General features: G+C 38.9%; 1 protein-coding gene across 2 annotated transcripts in view; it reads left to right on the top strand.

The window, feature by feature from the left end:
- Positions 1–52: 52 nt before the first annotated feature.
- Positions 53–27,851, top strand: part of VIT (vitrin) — a 153,946-nt gene continuing 126,147 nt past the window's right edge. For both annotated transcript variants that reach the window (XM_027850499.1, XM_027850498.1), the window contains exons 1-2: positions 53–257; positions 18,257–18,326. In XM_027850499.1, the coding sequence (XP_027706300.1) occupies positions 18,275–18,326 (52 nt within the window). In that variant the 5' untranslated portion in view covers positions 53–257; positions 18,257–18,274. The remainder of the gene's footprint in view (positions 258–18,256; positions 18,327–27,851) is intronic.

The following is a 27,851-nucleotide window of genomic DNA, read 5'->3' as shown; positions in this document are numbered from 1 at the left end:
GTGTGTGTGTGTGTGTGTGTGTGTGTGTGTGTGTGTGTGTGTGTGTAAAATGTGTCTTTCAAAGTGCTGAGAGGCCAAGGGGAATGTTTGATTAACTACTCTCAGGAAGAGAGAAAAGGTGCTCAGACCTCTACTTTGTTTCTTTCTTCTTTAAGATAATTTAGCTGGAATTTGGGATGCAGAGACGCTTGGGGGGGAAAGGATATTCTTTCGGTGTGGTGGAAAAAAATTGAAAAATATTGCACACTTCAAACAAGGTATGTCTATCGGCTAAACTTCTGGGCTTTGTGTGGAGTTTGCTTTTTATTGTTAGAAGATCATGAAAATGTGTTTGTTATTAAGAAACAGCAGCAGTGGCACTGACTGGCTGTCCTTACTGGCAAATTACTAGGAGTCCCAAGAGGTAATCCTTTAGAAGGAAGGTAATGTTATATATGTATATTATTGCATCTTATGGTCAACTCTTCAATACATGCAATCTATTTCTTTCACCACATAGTTAAACCAACTGCTTGTGGTGGAGAGAAGTGAAATTGCATGATATTGGTCTGAAATTCACACATTTGTTTACTTTACTTTTTTCCTCCATCTCTTTATGCTTTGTTTGGGCTTATGGACTATTTAATTAGGAAAAGTAATATCAGAAAAGGAAATAATAATGATCATACCAAGTTAAAAGTGAAAATGATTTCTGTGCATCTATGCTTCTCTCTTCAGGTAGTTGTTTATGGGATTTGGCTTACGAAGTCTGTTTATGGGGTGTGTGTGAGTGTGTGTATGTGTGTGTGTGTGTTCAGACTGAATAGTCTTTTAGGGATAAGCCTGTAGGAAGGAATGAATGGCATTGTTAAAGTCTGCCATAGCAGCTCCACTATTCAGGGGGGAAACAGGATATGTGATCTCTTCAGAGCATGATTTGTGTCAAACCAGTATAAACACGAAACAAATACCTCCCGCTCATGTGGAGCTGAGAGAATCAGCCCAAATAATGAGGGTTGATAACGGGTTCCTAACACTCTAGGGCAATAGGGCCAGAATCTATTAGAAAATGGAATTCACAATTTTATTAAGGTATCGTTTAAAACTACCACTACACGTATTTGGCCAAAGCAATCATTTAAAAAGTATGAGCACTTTTTTTAAAAGTGGCATTCTGTCATCACATTCCAGTGCAATAAACCAGGGCATTTTGATAGTGATTTTCAAAAAAAGGTTTAGTGTTTTCTGGGGTTGTTTTTTAATTTTTATTTATTTAATTAATTTTTGCTCTGGCAACATAAAGATATCCTTATGCAGATCGTAATCAAATGACATTTGTTTGTATATTTTCTTTGAATGTTAACTTGAGCATTACTTTAGAAGAGGGAGCAGTAGAATCAGAGGACCTGGTTTCAATCTTGGTTTTGCCACCTCCTCCCTGTATAAACTGAGGCTAGTTGTCTAACTTCTCTGAGCCTCAGTTTCCTTATCTGGAAAATGAGGGGGCTGGATTTAATGACCTCTAAGGTTCCTTCCAGCTCTCAATCTTTAATCCTATGTAAGCTGAGCTACTAGCTTTGATTTGATTAATTAAAATCCCCCCTTTCTTTGAAGGGCTGTCAGCCTAAGAACTGTAAGGCTACAGATGCTCCATTATTAATTGCCATGGACTGGCTCCTGGGGATTAAGCTTCATTTTGAGGAATATGTCAAACAAATGGCTTTGTCTGTACTGCATCTTGGTAATGAAAGCATATACCTCACCAGGAACACAGGAAATGTTAATGATCAATCCCAAAGCCCCATTTTCTTCATTGCTGTCATTAAGTAGCTAATAGAATTCAGACTTTTATATAAATTTTATGAAATTATTCATATGGGGAAAAATTGAAGAAATAAAATTTTCATATTCCAAACAAGTATTTCTTTTGGATAGATTTCTGTGCTTCATGGAGTTTGCTTTCCATTGTAATATAATGAAAATATATGCGTTACTAAGACACAGTAGGAAGATACAATCTCCCTTTTGTTTTTGTGCTCTCGGAGTTCAGTATATACTAGATATTCAACAAATGTTGGTCAATTAGTTGACTGTTTGATTGAGAGGCTTATGAATTGTGCAATTAGAATTTCAACACTTTCTCAATTGATCCCTAAAATTCCCAGAGCAAAAACTGTATGGCAGGAAAGCAAAGTGGTGCTGTGGAAAGAAGACTCTTAAGTATAGGCCTAGCAACAGACTGTTGTCTTTGGACCAACCTAGAGAAGTTAGAAATGTTTTAACTCATAAACCTAGCACTGATAGGAACCTCAGAAGTCATCCAGTCTATCCTCTTCATTTTACATAGAAGAAAACTGATAGGAATATAGATTAAGTGACTTAACCAAAGTCATTTGGTCAAAAGACAAAATTTGAACTCAAGTCCTCTAACTCTAAATCCAGGATTATTTACACTGCACCCACACTGCTGGTTCTATTCTACATCCTCCATAAACACTGACCTCTAATCCATGAGAAGTCTCCAAAGTCCCTTCTAGGTCTAATGTATGAACTTATGATCCCATATTTCAAATGATGCGCTTCCCTAAACTTAGTTCAACTTAATTCAATAGGCTCCTACTACGTGCTAGGCTACATATTGTGCTAAGTACAGTGAGGGTCACATAAGAAAACCTATGTAAAGCACTTTGCAAACCTTAAAGACCCTTATAAGATATCCACTAATGCCATTATTTTTATTGTTGTTATTAATGACACAGAGAATTACAGAATCTCATAGATGGAAGATTACCGTAGTGACTATTTAGTTGAACCTATGCTTGAAAACAAATCCTTAATACAACCTAGTCAACAAGAGATTATCTAACCTTTGCTTTGAAGAGCTCCAGTGAGATGGAGGCCATTCTACTTTAGGATAGCTTAATTAATTAAAAATTAATCACTAGGAGGTTTTTCTTGACTCAAATGGATCCAAGATCTCATTGATTTGAAAGTTCCCTCTAATTATGCAAATTGCAACCCATCCATGACTTTCTATCTGGTATGCTCCCAGCGGTTCACCACAGGGAGACAACCCAAGGCAATCCTCTCTCTTTTGACATCAAAAGGAAGTCCTTAATCCTCACCATGTTATCAGCACATTTTTTTCTTGCTATCATTCATTTCCTTGATAATTTATTCTTATTCTTTAAAGTACCTTATTGATTAGATATCACAGCTGCCTCACACCTACCATATGCCTCTCCATTGTTATCTGTGTGAAATTCATTTTTATTTCTGCAGAAACTATCATAGTGCATGTCTCACTGCCATATGACATCAAGACTAAATTTCCTGACATCAAGCCTAAATTTGTCTTTCTGAAAATTCCATACATAGTTCCTATTTCTGCCTTCTAAGGTCAAAGGGAACAAACCTAATTCCTCTTGCTGAATTTAGAGTCACTACAACTCACTACCTATTAAGTGGCTTTTTGAGTAAGTCACAACTTCTCTGGACCTGAGTTTCCTTATCTCTAAAATGGGTGGGAGGAAGAGTTATACTAGATGCCCTCTAAGGGGGGCATGTACTAAAAGGCCCTGAGAGCTAGCATTCTAATGGAATAACCTTTAAGAACTCATTGCTACTTGCTCAGATGAGGAGGCATCAAAATAGGGCCTTTCAGGGAATCTATTTCAATTTTTTTTTTACCAGACCTGTGATTTCATTCACAAAGGGAACTCCCAATAAGGGAATTTCTTTTACTAATGTAGGTTGATACCTTGTAAATAATAATAGCTAGCATTTATATAGTACTTAATATGTGCCAGGCATTGTGCTAAGTGCTTTAGAAATATTATCTCATTTGATCCTCACAATTCTGGGAGATAGAAACTGAGGCTCAGAGGTTAAATGATTTATCTATATCACATAGCTTTTAAGTGTATTTGGTAGGATTCAAAACTAGGTCCATAAACCTTGTACTCTCTCTACAATTATCTCTTCCACATTGTGGCTTTCCCCATCATGTTTTCAATATATCACAGGTTGGCATAAGAAATTAAACAGGAATTTTGAGGGAGTTTTGCAGAAGCAGCAGACCACACACAAAGGCCAGCAGACAGCACAGAAAAAGTTTAGAAACTCAGAAATGCATAAAATATATCTATAGTATTATGTAGTATCAGCATATTTTTATCTTTTAATACCATGATAATTCAGACTTCCCTGGTACGAAGGGAGGGTCAAAAATTTTTACATGGATTTTCCAGATTGTGGGGGTGTCCCTAACCCCTGCAATGTGAAAGGGATAACTTCTACACTCCCTTGCATACTGTCTTTATGGGAAAACCTGTATCTCCTCAAGCAACCCATCCTGCTTTTGGATAGCTCTGCTTGAAATACTCATAGAACTGAAATCTGCCTCTGTAGCTTCCACCCATTCCTTTCAGCTCTGCCTTTTAGAACCAAGAATTCCTTCATGAAGCCTTCTCTAACCTCCTTACCTCCCTACCAACCAAATAATGTCTCCTCTTATAAACACCTTTGGCAGTGCATTCATATTTCTGCTGTGGGGTTTACCATATGCTACATTGTTTTATGGTACTTTGGTACATCTTATCACCCTATTCCATGGGTGTCTTATTTAATTTTGCATAGCTATAGCTTCTGGCATGGTGCCTTTGTAATCAATAAACCTGCATTTGTTAAAAGCTTGCTACGTACCAGGCACCATGCTAATCCCTAAAGGTCTCATCTGCTATAGAGCTGCCTCCATGGGACTGCTTACTTTCTCCATCATTGTGTCCCTTACCTGTCACCTGTCCTCGTGGAAGTTAGGGAACATGAACCAAACTATTTGAGCAGCTGAACCTGGCCTCAAAGTGGCTCATATGAAAGAGGGGCAATGGGAGTGAGAGGTAGGATCCTAAGACCTTTTCCCAAGCATCCTATTGAGCTTTCCCTGACTTAGTCTCAATGAGTTACCTGCCTTAGAAATGGCCTCTATAGCAGTAGTGTGCTGAGGTCTCCATCCAAAAGATTGTCTCCAGGTCTTTGTCTTTGTCCCATGGGAGGTTCCTACTCCTATATGAAGTCCAAGATCTTTCCCCAGGTCTCCCTTTACCAACTGAGATTAGTGTAGGCCCAGAATTACTTTGTGGCTCTACTTTTATCTTACAAGACCTCAATAAAACATTGGTTGAATAAATGAGAATTAGCTTTAATTAGTTAAATGGAGTAGTTTGCTTTTTCTAATTAAATCTTAAAACAGTATTTATTCAATACTTAAGGGCAGGAACCATTTCTGCTTTTGTCATTGTATAATTAGCTTCCAGCATAGTTCCTGGTGAATAGTAGGCCCCTAAAAATCCTTGTAGGATTAGATTGAACTGAAGTGGGATACATTTTTCCTAGGCAACAATGTTACAAGCCCCTGCATCAGATTTCTTCCCTAGCATTGAGCCCAGTAAGTCATTATTGTATTCAGTTGACTCATCTCAATCTTTGAAGCCCTAATGTCCACTAGGCTGTACCACATTTGAGTTGAAAATTAGAAGAAAAATTTTCCCTTTGTGAAACACTTTAATAATGAGTGCTAAGCTACTTTTCTCATGGTCATCCAACTAGCAAGTATTGATAGAAAGAAAAGTCAGGGAAAGGGAAGCCGTTGCTCTATTTCTCCTTGATGTTGAACCCCTGAAAAATGAAGAACCCAAAGCTTCCTTGGACTGTCTCCTGGCTTGAGAAACATTGAACAGGTTCATTAGAAAGATGCCACAGAGAAGATATTGAGCAATACTTAATCATTAAGAACATCAGGCAGCCATTCCCGAAGGAAATCATTTATCTTCACCCCAAGGACTTAGGTTAGTGGCTTGTCACAGGTGTAATCTTGCTCTCCTATAACTCACACTGTTTCAGAAAATCACTTTCCATGACAAAGGTCTCCTCATTGACAAGACTGTAACTTGTTTCTCTGCAGAGAGAGTTAATACATACTATTTTCCCCCTACATTCTTTCCCTAAGCTTATGTAAGGAAAAATAGAAAGCTTTGTGTGGACATGGGATAAAAAATTCATAAAATCATCCCTGAGGTGATCTATACTTGCCTGACATTCTTTTCCCTCAGATGAAAAAAAAAAAAGAAAGAAAGAAAAACTAGCCCTTGGGGCAAAGTCTGAATACACCTCCCAGGTTACTGGGTCATTGGCAGTTCTGCTTTTAGCCTGTTCATAGCTCTCATTGCTAGAAAACATTCACTGCGGGTATTGGACTTAAAAGAGAAAGTCAGCTTGCTCAGACTGGCTTTTGCCTTTGGAAGTGGGAAGTTCTGCATTCTGAAAAGTGAAAGGGGTGATTGGGAGGCAGAGATAACACAAGTCTGATATCATTAATATGTGAGCCCTTGACAATCTAAGAAAGCCTACAGCAACAGAAGTCAAGCTTCTTCTTTGGAGCTTTGCGATTAAGTATTTGGATAGGTAGATGATGCCTGCCTGGGCCAAAAAAAAAAAAAAGACAAATGATATGTCCTTTTAGCCTTTGTTATTATTATTGATATAATTGGGCTATGATTATATTTTGCTTCTGCTGTGAGTTCTAACTATTCATTTCCTCTCTCAACAAACTATGGGAACAAATAGGAGAGGGAAAAAATTACTTCATGGCAATTGGCCAGTGTTGACCCTGAACAGAGGACCAAAGGGTTGCATTGCATCTCATTGCACAGGCTACAAACCTAAGGCAAAATCATTAGTAGAACCAATGATCAACTAAATGAAAGTCACTAAAGAGTGAGAGATGATACAAGTAGCCTACATGAACATTTGTTGGCAAGGCTCTTTCACCTTAATATAGTCCTGCCTCATGTTTCTTTAATTTAGGGAATTTGGATGATAGTTTTAGAGTTGAAAAAGACCTTGGAGATCAGGTGTTCTTAATGCTGGATTTTAGGGGCTTCATGAACTTGGATGAGAGAAAAAAATTACATTTTTATTTGCATTAACTTCCAACTTAAATTTAACATTTATTTCAATTATTTAAAAACACTATTCTGAGAAGGGATCCATAGGCTTTACCAAAGCAACAAAGGGGTCCCTGACACAAACAAAGGTTATACACCTCTGATATTATCCAAATCTTTCATTTTAAAAAATTATTATTGATGTCTTTTTTTAATCAGCTACATTTTCCATTGTATACATTCCCTTTTCCCCCCTCAAAAGTCGTATCTCATAAAAAAAAAATTTAAAAAGACAAAACAGTTTAGCAAAACTAACACATTAATAAAGCCAGATATTAACATATACTGTTCCATAGACCCCATATCTATAGGCAGCCCTCCCCCATCTCTGCATAGAAAGGAGAGAGATACATTCTTATACCTCTTTCTGGGGGCCAAGTATAGTATTTCCATTTACTTTATCTTAGGCATGGTTATATATTATTTTTTTGGTTGCTTTGCTTTGCCTCAGTTCACGTTTTCCCATGCTTCTCTGATCCATCATATTTATCATTTCTTACAATACAGTAATATTCCATTACATTTATGCATCACAGCTTATTTAGTCACTTACCAATCAATGGATATCTACTTTATTTCCTTTTCTTTGCCTTCCTCCACCATAGTGCCCCTTGCCTTTTGCCTCTAAAAGTCCTTTCTTTTTATTATTGACCTTTTCAAGATATATGCCTAGAAGTGGAATCTCTGGTTTAGAGGGTATAAATATTTTAGTTACTTTGTTAGCATAATTTCAAATGGCTTTCCAGCATCAATCCTTTCATCCCCCAGAGAAGGAAACTGAGACCTAGTAAAGTATATTGCCCAAAGTCATAAAGGTGGTAAAGGATAAAGGAGGTATTTGAATGCATATCATCTGATATCTCCAAATGAGTTCTATGCAAGAAGTGTGAGGGAAAAAACCAACAAAGACACACAGGCCCAGAAAAGGAGGTGGGTCAGCTACATAACAAGAGTAAGGCATAAGAGATGAATAGAGAGGTGAATGCTACTTGTTCCCCAAAGGCTGTCCCCTGCATATGGGCCAGATCCTCTATGAAGCATTTATAGAAGGGCAAGGACATGAATTACTCAGGATGTGTCATAGTAGAGGAGTTGATATTGATAAAAGGAGCACCCTCATTGAGCATGTGATGCATTTGTTAAAATATCAAAGTTAAATTTTGGTACCTACATTTCCACAACTACATAGCCTCAAATGGTAATGGTATTCCTGCTTTTAGTAGCTTGAGGAAAGTTGGAAAACCAATAACCTAGACTGTCTTGTCTTCTTTGATGGGATCTGCCAAGAGGGTCAGAGAATGGTTTTATGGGTCAAAATCACTGAATCTCGGGGTTTGAAGGATCTTCAGAGGCCATCTAGTTCAATGAATACCTGAATAAAAATTCATTCTCCAACATCTATAAAAACCAATCAGCTAATCTTCGCTTGAAGTAGCCCAGTGAAGGGAAATCCACTGCTTCCCCAGACAGGCCATTCCATTTTGTGTACTAATTACTAGGAATTTTTATCTTTATATTAAGTCTAAATTGGCTCTATGCAACTTCCACCCATACTCCTAATCCTGCCATCTGGAAGCCAAGCAAAAAAATAGAATTCCTCTTCCACATTCCAGTTCTCCAAATATTTGAAGACAGCTATCACATCTCACCTAAGTTTAAACATCTCCATTTCCTTCACATGGCACTACCTTAGGCCAGGTCCTTCATCATCTCATCTTGTTTACCTACCACTGAAGTCTTCCTAGCCTATAATATCCTTCCTAAAACATAGCCCTGAACAAAACACAATACTACAGATGTACTCTGATCACAGGAGAATACAGAGGAACTATTGCTTCCAATGCTCTGGATCTTGACTCTCATTAAGATCACATTAACTTTTGTGGTTTCCACAGCAAACATTTGACATACCGAACTATCAGGCTAATAAAGCCTTCGGTTCTTTTTTTAGCTAAACTTCAATCTAGCCATGTCTTCCCCATTTTGTACTTAGTGAAGTTGATTTTTTGAACCCAACTGTAAGACTTTACATTTAGCTCTGTTAAATTACATCTAAGAGGAAGAGTGTTATAGTGGGTTAGTGGCCAGCTTTGGCCTCAAGATGACCTGGATTCAAGGTTTCTCTCTGACATATACTGGCTGTATAGCCTTGGGCAAATTATTTAATCTTTCAAAGCCCCAGGCAGCCCTCATATATTCTAGGATAGGTCACAATCTGCATTAATAGAAGGTTCACCAGGATGCTCTCTACCTTGATCAAATCCCAGGTCCTGACCAAAAAATAAAATAAAATATGGGTATGGAAAGAAACTCAGATGCCATGTAATACAATCTAGTCATTTTACAGATTTAAAAGCTGAGGTTCAGGGGAAGTTAAATGATTCACCCAAGTAACATCATATCAAAAGTAAGGATTGAACTGAGGTCCTCTGACTCCACAGTTAGTGCTTTTCCTTCACATAGAAAGAATACTGACCTATTCAATTTGGTCCAGTGTTCTAGTCTGGCAAGATCTTTCAGAGTAGTACCTGTCACTCAACACTCAAGGGATAGATTATAAAAGTGGTCCCTTAGGCACTTCTCAGCTTCCAGAGCACAGGCAAGGATGGGAGGCAATGGGAGTCAATGACAGACTATAGCCTTACTTGTGTGCTTTAGAATTTAAGACAAAAGCAAAAGTATAGGCCAGTTTTGGCCCTGGTGATTACAGCTTAGCTGAAGCAAATCAATAAAACCACATTTAGGCTAAATAGCCACTTTGACAATCAGAGATCCCACAGCCTCTAGGAGAAAAGAAATCAGAGAACATCATACACAGTAGGTCAAGCTTCACATGGAAGAGATATCCTAATTTTTAGCTTCAGTGATTTCAGAAAACTGGTAAATCCCATAAAATGACCAGAGGGATGAAGATGAGATCATGGCCCACTCTATGACTTTCTAACCAAGTGTTTTCCCTAATGTATATCTTTCCTGTCACCTACCATTATAGAAGATAAATAACTCCTGAAAGCAGTTCTCCAGAGCTCATTTAGGGGGCATGCCTGCTAACTAGTATTTTCCCCCAAAGGCAATGGAAGAGCTGAACTACCACTTCAGAGATGTAATTACCATGTGCAATATTCCAAAGCATCACTATGGGTCAAAAGCCTTTGTGGATCTGGTAAACATTACCATATGTCAGTCTGTTAGCAAGATGCAAAATGATGCCTGAGAAATGCACACAAAAGGTCTCTCCCTTGGCTTTGGCTTTCATGACAAAGCTAAAGATAGCATGGTATGGAGCAACCTGAGATGAAGAAAACATGCTCCACAGATCAGATGAATGTTGTCATACTAATACCAGGGAGCACAAAAACTCTACCCTGGCTGTGAATGGTGGCTACAAATTAATCTGGGGGGAAAAAGACTATTAATCTGTCTATAGCCCTGGGCTCCAGTCCTGGGCTTCCAACTGCCTTCTGGGCATCTCCACCTAAATGACAACTCAAATTCAGAATGTCTGAGGCAACATGATATAGTGAACCCAGACCACCTGGGATGAAGTACTACTGCCCTTTGTGTGACTTTGAGGAAGTCACTTACCTTCCCGGTGCCTCAGGTTCCTCATCTGTAAAATGGGAGGATTGCATTACATGGCCTTCAAGGTCTCTTTTAGCTATAAAATCTATGATGCTATGTACTCATTGTCTTCTAGCAATATGGCCTGCCCTTCCTCCTTACTTCTGTATTTTTAATAATGGCACTAGTACTATCCCAGTCAGCCTAGGTTTGAAATCTGAAGCATCCTCTGTTGTCCTCTTTCTTACACCCCTATATCCAATCTCTTACCCAGTCTTTCCTGATGTGCTAGTCTGATAATGTAATTTCCCTAACCAAAAACCTTCCCCGGTGGTTGCCCATTGCCTTCAAAGTTAAATATAATAAATCCCTCAGCCTGGCATTGAGGGCCCTCCACAATCTTCCTTCAACTTACATTTATGGGATTATTTCATGGTGCCTAACTTTGAATATACTATATCCCAGACAAACTGGGCTATTCAAGGTCCCCAAGCTCATCCTGTCCTTTCCTATTTTTACATTTTTTCACATTATCTTCCACCTGTGCCTGCAACTAATTCCCTCCAAATCCATCTGCTCCAATTGAATTCTCTCACTTTCTCTGAATTTTTCCCCTCACCTGCCCAGTTGGAGGGGATTCCTTTCTTCTTGAGCAGCCCACATTTCTGCAATTGACTGAATTTCTGTAATAATGCTTGAAGCTTTATAAAGCATTTGCCCCCACAACAGCCCCTAGCATTGGTCCTACAAGTATATACACTCCTCTATTTGGCATTTAAAGTCCTCCACAGTTGGGCTCCAACCTATATTTCCAGACTGATTTCACATTACTTCTCCTCATGTACTCAACAGCATGTCCCAAAAGTCTTAGTGTAGCTTTTAGCTTTAATAGTTTAAAGTGTATATTAAATTTTGTGTGGTAGAAACAAAATTGCCCTGTTTGTGTCCCCTTCCAAAATTCTTCACGTTTTATTCTTTATTTTTTAATGTTTAACTGGTGCTTTTTTCTTTTTTCCTTTCCTTTATCTTTCTTCCTTCCCTCTTCCTTTCTTCCTTTTTTTTGCATCCTTATTAAGCAATTAGTATAGCTGACTTTCTATAGGAGTTTGTGAAAGGAAAAAAGAAATGGAGAACATTAGTGTGATACTTTAAGCTATACCCTATATATTCTAGCCTTATTAGATTATTTGCTATTTCCCATACATGCTTCCATGTCTTTTTACAGGAATGATTTCTTTCCTTCCCTCTTTTTCATGGAATCTCTAACTCCTATTAAAACTCAGTTCTAGTACCATCTCATAAGAGGCCTTTCCTGATTCTCCTCCACCACCAAATGTTAATGCTCCCTTTCCTCTGCCCTGAGATTACTTGTGCTTACTTGGTATGTATTTTGCATTTATTTATCTGTGTAGACGTAATTTTCCTCTCAGTAGAAGGCAAGTTCCTTGAGGGTAAGAATTATCTTATTTTTGTCTTTGCAAATCTCCAATACCTAGGACAGTGACTGGAACATAGTACGCATTTAATAAATGTTTTTTGTCAACTAAAGTATAATGTATTCCATTTTACATACGAAGTAAGTAAGGCCCATAGATATTAAGTGATTTGCTTAGGACCATGTTGCTAATCAGTATGAGAACAAGTACTTGACCCCCAGTCCTCTGCTTTCTATACTACACTACCTCCCCAAGTTTCTTTTGTGTCTCTCTGTTTCAGTCAGTCAAACAATCAATCAATCAACAAGCATTTATTCAATGCTTACTATGTGCCATGCACTTTGCTTAGTGCTGTTTGTGTTCAGTCATTTTTTCAATCACGTCTGATTTGAGGTTTTCTTGGCTAAGATATTGGAGTGGTTTGCCATTTCCTTCTCCAGCTCATTTTACAGATGAGGAAACTGAGGCAAACAGGGTGAAGTGACCTGGCCAGGGTCACCCAGCTGTGTTCAGATTTGAACTCAGAAAGAAGAGTCTTCCTGACTCCAGACCAGGCACTCTATCCACTGTGCTACCTAGCTGCCTGTTTGCTAAGCACTAGGAATACAAAAGCAAGCAGAAAGAAAGATAGTCCTTGTCCTCACTGTCCTTACACTTTAATGGGGGAAAACAGCATGTAAAAAGAAGCTGAAAAGGTGTAAAGGGGTGGAGAGGAGAGATGAAGAAGGTACTGGCAGGGGCCATGGTAGAGAAAATCTGGAATACACCTGCAGAGGAAATAATAGCTAGCCTTGGTGTAGCACTTTAAGGTTTGCAAAACACTTTTACAAATATTATCCCATTTGGTCTTCACAACCATCCTAGGAGTTAGGTACTATTATTATTCCCATTTTATAGATGAGAAAACTGAGGTAGAGAGAGGTTAGATGACTTGTCCATAGTCACATAGATGCTAAGTGTCTTTGGAAGAATTTGAACTTGGATATTCTTGACTCCAAGTCCAGCTTACTACAACAACTAGCTGTCTTTATACTTAATAATATTCTGACGTATTATGCTATTGGTATATTTCTCATTCCCTGACTCAGTTGTCAGTTTCACAAAAAAAAAAGGTACTGTGCTAAACCTGAGCTACACCTCAAAAGAAAAGAAGGATTCTATGAGGCACAGGAAAGGAGGGAGTATATTACATGGATCAGGAATGACCAGTACAAAATCATGGAAATGGAAGGTGAGTTGTCATGTGTGAAGAGCAAAGAGGAGGCCAGCTTGGCTGAATCACAGAGTATATGACAGGAGGAACAAGAGCTAACAAGACTGGAAAAAGATGATATAGGGCTGGGCTGTCAATATTTTTGTCCTAGAGGCAATAGGAAGCCACTAGCATTAGTCAAGTAGAGGAGTCACATTTTTGGATTATGTTTAATGAAGATTACTTTTGCAACATGTGTAAGATAAACTGGAGTGGTGAGAGAATTGAGGCATGAAAACTAGTTAGGTGGCTTTTACAATAATCTAGGCAAAGGGTAATGAGGGCTTGAAAAAGGTAGTGTGGGAGTGGAAAGAAGGAGAAAGAGAAAAAGAAAAGAAAGAATGTGGCAAGAGAGAGATTGATGATATGCCATCGCAACACTGGCCTCCAGGCAGCCATAGACTGTCAATCCCTCATCAATCAAAGGTTTTATATTTCCCCTAGACAATGCTGACTATGAGCTTGCAGTATCTCACAAGAGAAAGAAGCGTGGCAATAGGCCGCTTAGCTTGGCTGGACCAAGTGCCAGCAGTGTGCATCAGAAGCAGCTTTATAGCCATTCTGTCAAAAGCAGCAAAAGTGGCCATGAGTATGGCTCCCATGTTTTCTCCCACCTCTCTCAATACTGATGGACAGTTCTGGGCTCCACGATGCACTTGTTATATCTATCACTCTAGTAGAATAAGAATTGCAAAATACAAGGGGTAGCTTTTATGATAGTCATCCTCAGAATAGCAGTTGTTCAGGTGAAAAACACGTGTTTGTTGAGTGTATTCAGCATGGCATGGGGGCAATACAAGACATAAGATATGGTTCTTGCCTGCCCTCCAGAAATTTATAACCAAGTTTTAGAAACAAGGTAAATGAAACAATAGTAATGAATGAAAGAATGTACTTAAGTTAATTCTTCCTTCACATCTTACATATGTCCCTTCCTTTCCTTTCCTACTACCACCACTCTAATTCCTGACTTGGTGACCTCTAACCTAGACTGCTACATCCTTCTAACTGATCTCCTTGGCTTCAGTCTCTCCACATCCTACATATTGATCCCCAAATGACCTTAGAAGATGCTTTTACTACTCTAACCATGTTACCCTTCTTATCTCGCCCCCCAGACCTGCCTACATAATGAAAGGAGGACCAACTCCTTTCCTTGCTATTCAGGAAACTCTGCAATCTAGACTCCATCTACCAGTCTAGCTTTGTCTCTCTCTTTGTCAGACATGAACTCTCTGCCCAAGCAGAACCAATCAACTCACCATTTTCTGAAGATACCTTGTACTTTTCTACTTCATTCCATTTCTTCCTTCCCATATAGAATGCCATCTCTAGTCCTTCTACCTATGAAAATCCTGCCCATTCTACAAGGCCAGGCTCAAGTTCCACCTCCTCCTAGACCATTCCAACTTATATTGTTAGTATTTTTTCTACCTCTAATTGTTTTCCTCCACTAAAATGCTACTCAGATACCTCAATGTAGGACAGTGGTGATCAGAGACTCTTCAGAGCTATTTAAATAGAACAAAAGCTCTGACAGGTCCTACCAAGTTAGACAAGATTCAAATATTGGCCTACCTATGTGTGTATCATTCAAAGACTGGCCTAGCTAAGTTCAGAAAAGACTCAGCAACAGAATGTTGGTTACCAAATCAGAATTTTTTTTTTCCCCACAGGAACTTAAGCTCCATCTCCTGAGATATAGAGAGATGATGACTTGTATTGATAGGAGGATGTTTTCATGTCATTAAAATATTAAAATATTAACTCAATAGTTCTTAAAGGGTGTTTGTTCCATAGCATCCTCCAAGTGTGCCATGAATTAAATGGAACTTACACATGCAACTGCATGTGAGTCTCCACTAAATGGTATAACACATGTACTTATAATCACTTGTACATGCATGAGTCTTCTTATTCTCCTATAATATGCCATGATTCCTCTCAACAAAGAATAATCCTGTGCTGCAAGCAAAAAAAAAAAAATCAGAATCACTGTGTTAGACATCACTTTTCCAAGAATATTTTATATTCCACTTGGCATCCACTTATCCACCAAATGCCATCACAGTGCCTTGGACATAATAAGTCTTCAGTAAATATTTATTGTCATCATATACCCTATTTTTCTCTCTTTTCCCCATATATTTAGTTGTCAGTTGGTAAATTGTGTAACACAAGCTAAAACCACTCTAGGAGTGAATTTGCATATCTGTAGCACACTACTTTGCAAATCTCTGTTGTTCCTTTTGTTTGTTTGTTTTAAGTCAAAACCAGCTCAGCACATGAAGTATTACAACATGTGCCCCACCTCTTATTTCATGGTATTTCACAGAATCAAAGAATCCCGACTGACAGGGGCATCAACACTCATCTAGTTCAATTGGTACCTGAACAAGAATCCCCTCTCAATATTAAATATGAAGTAGCCATTAAGGAGTATTAAGGAGTCATCCACTCTCCACTTGAAAACCTCCTTGAGGAAAGACCCACTGCCAGAGCTGAAACTATCATGAGGAAAACGGGACTTTGACACAGGGCATCAATTATCTGGAGGGAGTGGGAGGAACTTCCTCCTGAGGAAAGTATGCTGCCTCCCACAGTTACCACAATCCTCATGCTTCACCTCAAGATCATCTGCCAGCCCGCACTGTCCTCTCTGGGATGCTAAGACACTTCTCTTTGTCTAGTTTCTCCCCCTCCTCACCCCCCTGTAGAGACAAGAACTAGACCACCCCTTGCAAACGTAGTCAGACAGTCCTCTGGGTGACTGTCCTACACTGACATACATATACCCATAAGAGTTTTGCTTTGCATGTAGGTGAAAAAAATTTCTCTTTATCGCTCTACTCACCATGTCCTAAGACAATCCATTCCACTTTGGGGCAGCTCAGCAGTAGATGTTTACCAGCTATGATTGGCTGACCTGCTCCCTGACCTTGGAAATGGATAAGAATGGAAACTTTTCACATATTTTGAAGGGCTTATTTCCATTTCATGTGTCTGTGCAGAGAAGCAAGTAAACAGTAACTATAATAAGGTAGAGTCCTGCAAACATTCTGATTGCACCAAGCACAGTGGCTCTGGTCAGGTTCCATCACTGGTGACTCAGTATACTGATGTTATCTCTTCAGGGCTTAGAGAATTTACTGGAATCCTACTTATTTTTATGTGTCCATCTAGCACATGAAAGATCAAATTCCGTTTCTTAGTCACATCCTGAAATCCCAGTGATTTTAGGCAGAACTTGCAACTGGGCCAGTTAAGTACAAAGAAAACTTTTCCAAAGGAAACATTCTCATTCTCTCTCTCTCTATCTCTCTCTCTCTGTCTCTGTCTCTATCTGTCTCTGTCTCTGTCTGTCTCTCTCTGTCTGTCTCTCTCTGTTTCTCTCTCACTCTCTGTAATATGTATATATGATATATATTCATACATCATATATACATTTTTCTTTTGCTTCAAAATTCCATTTCCTAGGGGAAACGATAATTTCACTAATAAGGCAAAGACACTTGCCTTCTTAATCAGCAGAAGTGGATTTGGACAACAAAGAAGCCAAGATAGGGGAGAGTTAGGCCTATAGAACTTACTTCAAAGGCAAGTTAGAACTATTTAGGCCTACAAAGTATGCAAATGCTAGTTTCTTGGATTAATGAAGGCATATAAGAAATACATCACAATCAAAATTTTTGCAAAGCACATCACAGCTGTCCCTGTATTGCATTGAATCCCAGGGCAGATTTTAATGCCTTCATGTATACTTGGAGACTAAAGTCTATTAACTAGTGGTTATTCAACTGATGGTTACTAATCTCATTCAGGGACTGAGCTTATCAAAACTCTATTTGGTGGAGTTTAACAAAGTGGCTTATTCTGTTTGGTTTAGCTTTGTTCCTTAGACTAATTGCTACTGCTTTTAATACTATGAAAAGCCATAATCAAGAAAGATTCAGTGTAAAACAAAATAAATCATAGCACTTTAGGGCCAGAATTCTCTCATTTCACAAATGAAGAAGCTGAGCACCAGATAGATGCAATGACCAATGCCCTGCCCAAAGCCCTACATCTAGTCAGTATCTGAGGCATGATTATAACTCCTTTCTTGTAAACTCACAAACTAGTTGATAATAGAAGTGTAAATACAGGTATAATCTAAGGAGGATCCCTTACAGCTCTAAATCTGTGGTCTTATGATCCTACTAATTTTCTGATTGCTGATTTATACCTGCATATACTAAAAATAATAACTGATATTTACAGAGTGCTTGAAAGGTTGCAAAGTACTTTATATACATTACCTAACTGGGTCTTCACAATGACCTTGCAATGTAGATACTATTATACAAAAGAGAAAACTGAGGCTGGGTGTTCCAGTGATTTGGCTGTCCTATCTCTGGCAACTAGTAAATGTCAGAGGCAGAATACAGATCCAGGTCTTCCTGACTTGGAGTCCAACATTAACTACTGTCTCATGACACCTGCTCTTACATAAATATAGGTATGGTCTAAGTAAAGAGCAAAGGTTCGAGATTCTTTAGCTCAAAGTATTGAAGACCAAATAATGCAAAAGGCATGGCAGACCACCACAGAGCTCACCCAGCTAATACATTTGCAGACCAACAGCCACCCCAGTGCTGGCAACTTTCAAGAGAGAGCTCCAAGATGCTTCCAGAAATAAGCACAGCATCTGACTGGCCTATTTCCAAACCTGGTCTGATATTTTGCTGAGATTGACTTTTTCCACTGTCTTGTTGTTTGGCCCAAAGAAAGGACAGGGACCCAAAAGAAGTGGCAAAGAAGCTGATGGCTCCAGTTGGCGTGTCTAGCTTAGGATAGCTACTGTGTGTGCCAGAAACACAGGCCATCTGCTCTCTCAGCAGGACATATACAGAAAGACACAAGTTGGGATCATGGGGCGCTAGAGGACAATGTAGAGTGATAGAACCGATTCTCTATCATTAAGCACATTGAAATTCAGAACTTCTGGCTGAAATGTTATGGTGTTATTGTTTCTTCCTCTCCAGGGTGCCATTTTGATATTTATGGGAATTGCTGTTCTCACTATGAAGGCATCTGTTATTGAAATGTTCCTTGGTAAGTACTTTTATATGTGTGTCTGGATACACTCATAACATTTTCCTAAGAACTGAAGGGAAAAAAACACGCCAAAAAAGTTTTTAAACTAAAAAATATCGCATAAACACTGTTGTAAGTCTTTTCAAAATAAGCATTCTGGGAGAGAGTTGTAAGGGAGAATGCTAACTGCATATTTGATTAGTTTTATGTGCTATTCACTTACCTACCCAGAAACCCAGAGTCACGACTGTTGGTTGGTTACTTGATTGTCTGGACTCCAATTTAGTCCAGCTAATGTTCACAGGATAGCACGTTTCTAGGTTGCGGCTCTGAGAGCCCTTTTGCTCCCAACCCAGTGGTTTGTTTATTTACAAGGATGCATCCATCATTCAGCAAATATTTATTAATCACTGACTATGTGCTAGACACTGAAGGAGATTTAAAAATAAATTAGGCATAGGTGCGTATTGGACAGCTAGGTGGCACAGTGGATAGAGTGCCAGGTTTGGAGTTAAGAAGACTCATCTTCCTGTGTTCAAATCTGGACTCAGACACTTACTAGCTGTCACTTAACACTGGGCAAGTCACTTAACACTTTTTGCCTCAGTTTCCTCATCTGTAAAATGAGCTGAAGAAGGAAGTGAAACCACTCTAGTATGTTTGCCAAGAAAACCCCAAATGGGGTCATGAAGAGTTGGACACAACTGAAAAACTACTGAACAACAAAATAGCTACCACCTCAAGGAGCTTATGTTATACTGGGGGGAAACAGCATATACACAGAAGCAGGACCCAAGTTAAAAACCTGACTTCCCCATTTATCACACAGTTTCCTCATCTTTAAAATGAGGGGGTTATCCAAGGTACCACCTTACATCTATCATATTGGCTTATATGGAGGAAAAGGAAAATGATAAATGTTGGACAAGATGTAGAAAAACTGGAACATTGATGCATTGTTGGTGGAGCTGTGAATTGATCCAACCATTCTGGAGAGCAATTTAGAACTGTGTCCAAAGGGCTATAAAACTGTGCAAACCCTTTGATTCAGAAATACCACTACTGGGTCTATATCCCAAAGAGATCATAAAAAGGGACAAAGGACCCACATGTACAAAAATATTTATAGCAGCTCTTTTTGTGGTGGCAAAGAACTGGAAATCAAAAAGGATATCCATCAATTGGGGAATGACTGAACAAGTTGTGCCATATGAATGTAATAGAATACTATTGTTCTATAAGAAATGATGAGCAGGAAGATTTTAGAAAAACCTGGCGAGACTTATACGAACTGATGTGAGTGAAGAGAGCAGAACCAGGAGAACATTGTACACAGCAACAGCAACATTATGCAATGATTATCTATGATAGACTTACCTCTTCTCAGCAATACAATGATCCAAGACAATTCCAAAAGACTCATTATGGAAAATTCTATCCATATCCAGAGAAAGAACTATGGAGTCTGAAAGCAGATCAAAGCATACTATTTTCACTTATTTTTAAATTTTGTTTTGTTTTGTTATCTCATGGATTTTCCTCTTTGTTTTTATTTATTTATTTATTTATTTTTAGTTTTCAATATTCACCTCCACAAGATTTTGAGTTCCAAATTTTCTCCCTATCTCACCCCTCCCCCACCCCAAGATGGCATGCATTCTGTATACCCCTTGCCCTACTCTACCCTCCCTCCTATCTCTTCCCCCCTTCTCTTATCCCCTTCCCCTTCTATTTTTCTATAGGGTAGGGTAGATTTCTATACCCTATTTCCTATATTTCTTATTTCCCAGTTGTATGTGAAAACAATTTTTTTAACATGTGTTTTTAAAACTTTGCATTCCAAATTTTCTCCCTTCTTCTCTCCCCACCCACCCTTACTGAAAAGGCAAGCAACTCGATACAGGTTATACATACGTAGTTAGGCAAAACACTTCCATAGTAGTCATGTTGTGAAAAACTAACTATATTTCCCTTCTTCCTATCCCGCCCCCCATTTATTTCATTCTCCCTTTTGATCCTATTCCTCCTCAGAAGTGTTTGCTTTTGATTATCCCCTCCCCCATCTGCCCTCCCCTCTATCTTACCCCTGCTCTCTTGTTCCCTTCCCCGCTATTTTCCTGTAGGGTAAGATAGCTTTCTATACCCAATTGAGTGTGTATGTTATTCCCTCCTTAAGCTAAATCCTATGAGAATAAGATTCACTCATTCCATCTCACCTTCCCCCACTTCCCCTCCACAGTAAAAGCCTTTTCTTGTCTATTTTATATGAGATAATTTACCCCATTCTACCTCTCCCTTTCTCCTTCTCCCAGTATAATCCTCTCTCACACCTTAATTTTATTCTTCAGATATCACCCCTTCATCTTCAACTCACCCTGCGACCTCTATCTATCTATCTATCTATCTATCTATCTATCTATCTATCTATATCTATCTACATATATACATATAATTTTTTTCCCTCCAACTACCCTAATACTGACAAAGGACTCATGAGTTACAAATGTCATCTTTCCATGCAGGAATATAAACATTTCAACCTTAATAAGTCTCTTATGATTTCTCTTTCCTGTGTACCTTGTCATGTTTCACTTGAGTTTTGTATTTGAAAGTCAAATTTTCTATTCAACTCTGGTCTTTTCATCAAGAATTCTTGAAAATCCTCTATTTTACTGAATGTCCATTTTTTCACCTGAAGGATTATACTCAGTTTTGCTGGGTAGGTGATTCTTGGCTGTAATCCTATCTCCTTTGACCTCCAGAATATTATATTCCATGCCCTCTGGTCCCTTAATGTAGAAGCTGCTAAATCTTGTGTTATCCTGATTGTGTTTCCATAATACTTGAATTGTTTCTTTCTGAATGCTTGCAATATTTTCTCCTTGACCTGGGAACTCTGGAATTTGGCTACAATATTCCTAGGAGTTTTCCTTTGGGGATCTCTTTCAGGAAGTGATTGGTGGATTCTTTCAATTTCTATTTTGCCCTCTGGTTCTAAAATATCAGGGCAGTTTTCCTTGATAATTTCTTGAAAGATGATGTCTAGGCTTTTTTTTTTTATCATGGCTTTCAGATAGTCCAATAATTTTTAAATTTTCTCTCCTGAATCTATTTCCTGGGTCAGTTGTTTTTCCAATGAGATATTTCACATTGTTTTCTATTTTTCCATTCTTTTGGATTTGTTTTACAGTGTCTTGATTTCTCATAAAGTCACTAGCTTCTAATTGCTCTATTCTAATTCTTAAGAAAGTATTTTCTTCAGTAAGCTTTTGGACTTCTTTTTCCATTTGGCCAGTTTTGCTTTTGAAGGCATTCTTCTCCTCATTGGTTTTTTGGACCTCTTTAGCCCATTTGGGTTAGGCTATTTTTTAAGGTGTTATTTTTTTTAGTATTTTTTTGGGTCTCCTTTAGCAAGTTGTTGACTTGTTTTTATGATTTTCTTGCATCACTCTAATTTCTCTTCCCAGTTTTTCCTCTACTTCTCTTACTTGTTTCTCAAAATCCTTTTTGAGCTCTTTCATGGCCTGGGACTGATTCATGTTTTTCTTGGAGGCTTTGGATATAGGAACTTTGGATTTGTTGTTTTCTTCTGGTTGTATGTTTTGATCTTCTTTGTTACCAAAGAAAGATTCTATGGTCTGACTTTTTTTTCGAGGCTTGCTCATGATCCCAGCCAATTACTTGAGTTTTAAACTCAAACTTAAACTCAAACTTAAGGTAGGGGTCTGCTTCCAGTGTGGAGAATGTACTGTCCCAAGCTTTGGGGGTTTTGTGCAGCTGTTTTCAGAGATACTTCTAGGGACCTGTAAATTTTCAGTTCTTCCAAGGTGGTATGATAAGGGGCAAGGTGTTTACTCCTCTCCTGGCCTGTGCTCTGGTCTATGAATGACAACAAGCACTCTTTTCTGCCTTGGAACTGTAAGGAGGATTTCCTCTCCATCAGCACTTCACCACACCAGCACTCCTCCTCACCCCAGGACCACCACCCAGAACTGTGACCCAGATCCAAGCACGAGCAAAATAAGAGATTCCTGTCTCAGCCCTGACAGAGAGATCCCTGCAACCCACCCCCCACCTGCCTCTGATAGGCCACCCAATTCCCCCTCAGTCTGTGGGCTGGAAGCTCTGGAGGCAGCCACCACCCTGGGGCCACACTCAGGCACTGGGGACCAAGCTTCTCTCTCTCACCACAGTCACAGACCTTTCCCACTAACCTTCTAAGTTGTCTTTGGGTAGGTTCGTGGGTTAAGAGGTCTGGAAACCACCACAGCTGCCAGTGATTCAGTCCCCTGAGGTCTGCTCCAGGTTCCCTGAGGCCTGTTTTGCCAGTGCGCCCACACTGAACTGTGCTCCTCTCCTCACCTGGAGCGATATACCTTTCTGATCAACTATCCAGGCTGTCTTGGGCTGGAAATTTGTTTCACTCTGTCTTTTTGTGGTTTCTGCTGCTTTAGAATTTGTTTAGAGCCATTTTTTATAGGTGTTTGGAGGGGTTTGGGGGAGAGCTCAAGCAAGTCACTGCTTTCACTCTGCCATCTTGACTATGGATTTTCCTTTTTGTTCTGATTCTTCTTTCACAACATGTTTAACATGATTGTACATATATAATCTATATCAGATTGCTTGTTGTCTTGGGGAGGAGTAGGAAAGGGAGGGAGGAAGAAAAATTTGGAACTCAAAATTTTACAAAAATTAATGTTGAAAACTATCTTTATATACAATTGAAAAAAAATACTGTTACTTTTTTTTTAATGAGGAGGTTGAATTGGATTACCTCTAAGGTCCTTTCCCATTTTAGATCTATGATACTATAATGTATACTATAAGGTAAAGGGTGCTTTTGCAGTGGCTGTCCCCCATACCTGGAGTGCACTCATTCCTTACCTTTACCTTTTAGAGTCCCTGGATTCCTTCCCAACTCAGCATCAGTGTTACCTTCTGCCTGAAGCCTTTCCTGATTCCCCAGAGGCCAGTTCCCTCTCCCTTCAAACTATCTTGTACTATTATGTATATCTTTTTTATTTACTTATGCATGGAGAGAGGGTACTCCCACCCCCTAATTAATATAATCACAGAGGGCCCACACAGCTGGATTGAACCAATCAATCAAAAGTGTTAACTAGTTGTGAACAAGTCTTTAATAAATTTGGGAGAAATTCTTTGATCTTTAGATTAAGATGGATGATAGCCACACGTCTTATGATTGGCTAAAAGAATCAGACATACCTCTTGGCTTATGTATAACACAACAAGTCAGTTAAAAAATTCTCATAGTACAGTAGCATTGATTTGAGTAGTGGTCAAATCCAGTGGTGACAGACTCCTGAGAGGTAACTGCTCTTGGTGGGGGTGGGGAGAGAAGAGAAGGAGATCAAGCTTTTCTCCCCCAACCTTTGCCCCTATGATGATTTTGTGAATTTCAATAGGTTAGAAGATCTGGAGTTTCCATCAAAATCCATAGCACTATCCCCACCTGACAACAGCATCTGCATGAAGAGCTAAGAGATACATGAAGGACAAACTGGAAACATGGAGGAAAAGCCAAATGAGGATTTTATGAGGGTACCAAGGCCCACTTGGTGGCCCAGCAGAGAACTATACCTAAACAAAACTTCATGGGCCTTTTGCAAAGGGAGGAAAGTACTTCCAGTAAACAGAAGCATTGAGTTTACCCTCTGGCTGCATATGATCTCTACATTTGAGCCCACTCTCCCCAAGAAACTAGCATATACAAAGGGAAAGTTGCCCAAAGTTTGGGGGGGGGATGTGTTATAACAACTCTTCTTGCTATACCTGCTTAGTAAGAGTGAATAGTCATTTTCTAAAAGCTAATTAAGTCTGGCTTATAACCAATGGGACAATATACCAGTGGGAGCTCATAAGTAACAGTATTAGAAACCCCATTCTCTCAGAGCTTTCCCTATAACCTTAAGAGATTGGTATTCAGCTTTCCTATAGGGACCTGGTACACCAATGAAAGTGGGAATTGGGCAGTGGGGAGACAACTCATATATACATATTGTCTACTCCCATTCCACATTAGAATGTAAGACCCTAGAGAACAAAGACTAGGTCACTTCTGTCTTTCTGTCCCCAACACTTAATATAATGACTGGTCTTTATTTATTAAATGCTTGATTGAGGCAAAGGAGAGATTCAGACAAAGTGCTCTACGAATATTAGAAGTTAGGTAACACTTTCAATTGGCAAGTAAGAAAGATAGAGGAGATTTGAAGGGCAATGAGATTCTGAAAGGTGGAGATAAAAAGAGAGTTCATTCCAGGCATAAGGGAGTAGACTGGTCAAAAGTAAAATATGGCATGCTGGGCTTGGGGGACAGCTAGTCTACTTTGGTTTAAACATAGAATGCATAAAGAAAAGCAAAGTGAAGTAAGGCTAGAAAGAAACTAAATATCAGGACAGAGATGAAGGGACCTTACTCAGAGTGTCTGAGGTAGGGACCAAGAAGTGCATAGGGAAGCCTTAGGTATCACAGAGTCAAAAGCATCCAAGGCACCTATGCCCCAGCACAGTCAGAAGGCTTCTACTTCCATTTAACCTAGGGCAGCTCACTCAGCCTGGCCAGCTTCTATCGTTTATAACTCTACTGGCCTTCTCTATCCAAGCTTACTCCCTATTGATACCCTCTGCTAGGGGCACCTTCTCCATACTGTGAATCCTAAATAGGATCTTACTGTCCCAGGGGCACTCAGAACCTGAACCAGGTATCCCTGTCTATATACCTAAGGGGTGAGCAAAAGCCTAGGTCTCAGGAAACCATGACTGAGGCTTCATAATTTGACCTGGGACTAGCCTAGTTTATTAAACAAATATTAGATACTGTCAGCATACCAATGATTAATTTGGGCAACAAAAGAGAAACCTGTCACCTCCTGACCTTTATAGAAATACTGCCTCCCCTTCTTATTTAAAAATAATTCTAAAAGTGCCATGTTCACACACCTCATAGTCATTCACCCAGGAAACTTTGCAAGTGGTTCCCTAGCATTTCCCATTTGCCTGCTTCTTCAACCCTGTCAAATTAACACCTACATTTCACTTCTGAGTACCGTTAGTCATTCATTCCTAACAAGAGAGAGACAGAAGGAGGTAGCTCTGGTCAATTGGTGGAATGTTTTGTGAAGGCTTTCAGAGTCTAATATACAATCACTTCACAAACAAAATGATCAAGACAAAAAAGGATACCTCCTCTTTCCTGTCTGCTCACACACACTCACTTCCCACCTCTTGGCCTGGCTTTCCTGACTTCTTTCTTCTCTTCTATCCCATCCCCTGCTCTCCAAGCTGTCCTTGATGCTAAGGTCCTGTCAAGATTAAAGAAATAATGAGGGACAGAGATATCAGAGTCCAGCTCTCCAAAGCTCAAGTCTTTCACAAATGAAGCTTTCAAATAATAAAATAATGCAATGGTTCTTTTTTTTTTGAAAGATTGTAAAGACATGTAACATACTTGTATATATATTTATATATGCATATATACACACATGTGTGTATATATATTTGTATGTATATTATATATATATATATGGCAAGCAGACCTTTAAGAGATAGAAATAGAGATAGTTATGGATATGGATATGGATATCAAAGCCCTGCTTGTTATAATAGGGACATTGCAAGACCGTAGACTTAGAATTGTAAGGAAACTCAAGGACCAGCTAATCCAAACCCCTAATTTTATGAATAAGGAAACTGAGGCTCAGGGAGATTGTGACTTGCCTGCTGTCAGGTAACAGGTAGTAGAGTAAGGATTTGAATCCAGGCCCTGTGACTCTAAACCAATTACTTTTCCACTGAGCCATATGGCTTCCTTTTCTAGGACAGAAGGATAAATAGACTTTATAGATAGAAGAGAGCTTAAATATCTTCTAGTCCACAAGTTTGGCCCCAAAGAGGAGAGTAAGAAGATATGGGTGTGAAACATTACACACAATACCATACTCTAGTTCTGTGTGTGTTTGTTTTGCTGAACTGCTTCTCCCTCCCTCGTTTCTTTTTTAGTCTTTTTTATGAAGGATAGGTCACTGAGTAAGAAAGGGGGAAAACATGCATTCTGAAATAAGGGTGATGCAAGAACAAATGACATCAATAGTGATTAAAAATAAAGAAGATGATCTCTAAAACCCCTTCTAGCTCTTATATTATTTATTCTAGCCCCTTCATCTTAGGGATAAAGACACAAGTCTTTGAAGATTTAAAATAAAAGGACCTTTGTTTCAATCCTGCCTCTGCAACTTACCATCTTGGGCAAGTCACAACTTTCCTGAAGCTTAGTTTTTTCATCTACAAAGTGAGAGGATTGGACTAGATGTCCTCTGACATTTAAATCTTTGATCCTATGATTCTATGATGTAAACTGACTTTTATCTTCTGTGCTTTCAGTTGTATCTGACTCTTCATGATCGCATTTGGGGTCTTCTTAACAGAGATACTGGAGTGGTTTGCCATTTTCTTCTCTAGCTCATTTTGCAGATGAGGAAACTGAGGCAAACAAGGTTAAGTGACTTGCCCAAGGTCACACAGCTAGTAAGTGTCTGAGTCCAGGTTTGAACTCAGAAAAATTTGTCTTTTTGACTTTAGGACACGCATTCTATCCACTGCACTACCTAGCTGCCCCTATGGTAGCTTAAGCTGGTTATTGGCAAAACCAAAACTAAAATTTGCATTTTCTGACTCTAAATCAAGGATATTCTCACCTAATGCTGCAAAGCATTTTTAAGAACCTAGACTTTCAAAACTATCACTCAACATCCATTCTAAATGATGTCACACAAAACTATTGTTAACTAAGCATTTAATAGATGCTTAATAAAATTATTATCTGTTAGATTTACATTGTCCCTCAACCTCCCTTCTAAATGCTAAGATACATAAAATGTAGTTAACTGAATGTTTAATAGATGCTTATCAAAAATAGCGTATATTTGTTTTATGTAGAAGCATAGGCTTATAACTGAAAGGGATGTTGGAGGCCCTCTAGTCCAACCCCGTGGTTTGACAGAGGAGGAATATGAGGGCAAATGTCACTTTTCTTATGCAGTTCATGCATTGTTACCCCTCCTCTAAGCAACGTGAGTAGTTTATTTATGTCTGTTTTATATGTCCCTTTATAAGGGAAGAAATGGGATATAATGGTAAGATCATTATACTGGGAGTCAGAAAACTTGAGTTCTAATCCTGACACTTCCCCTAGTTAGCCATATAAAACAGAACAAGTCATTTCAATTCTCTGGGCCTCATTTTCCTCATCTGTCAAATGAAGAAATTAGCCTAACTTTCCCACCTTTAAAATTCTATCACTTGGAATAACATTTATAGATAATCTTCACAGAAATCAGATGTGGTCAGTCAGTGAACTAGCATTTATTAAACACTTGCTATGTGACAAGCCTGTGTGAGGACTGGAGATGGAAAGTAAAAAAAAAAAAAGTCTCTGCTCTCAAGGAGTTCAGAATGGAGTCTTAAAGGTGGAAGAAATATGCAAAAAACTATGCACAGACAGAAAAAAACCCAGGATAAATT

The sequence above is a fragment of the Vombatus ursinus genome, unplaced genomic scaffold, assembly GCF_900497805.2.
Source record: "Vombatus ursinus unplaced genomic scaffold, bare-nosed wombat genome assembly UNPS02009062.1, whole genome shotgun sequence".
NCBI lineage: Eukaryota > Metazoa > Chordata > Mammalia > Diprotodontia > Vombatidae > Vombatus > Vombatus ursinus.
This window is presented reverse-complemented; position numbering and strand designations above follow the sequence as displayed.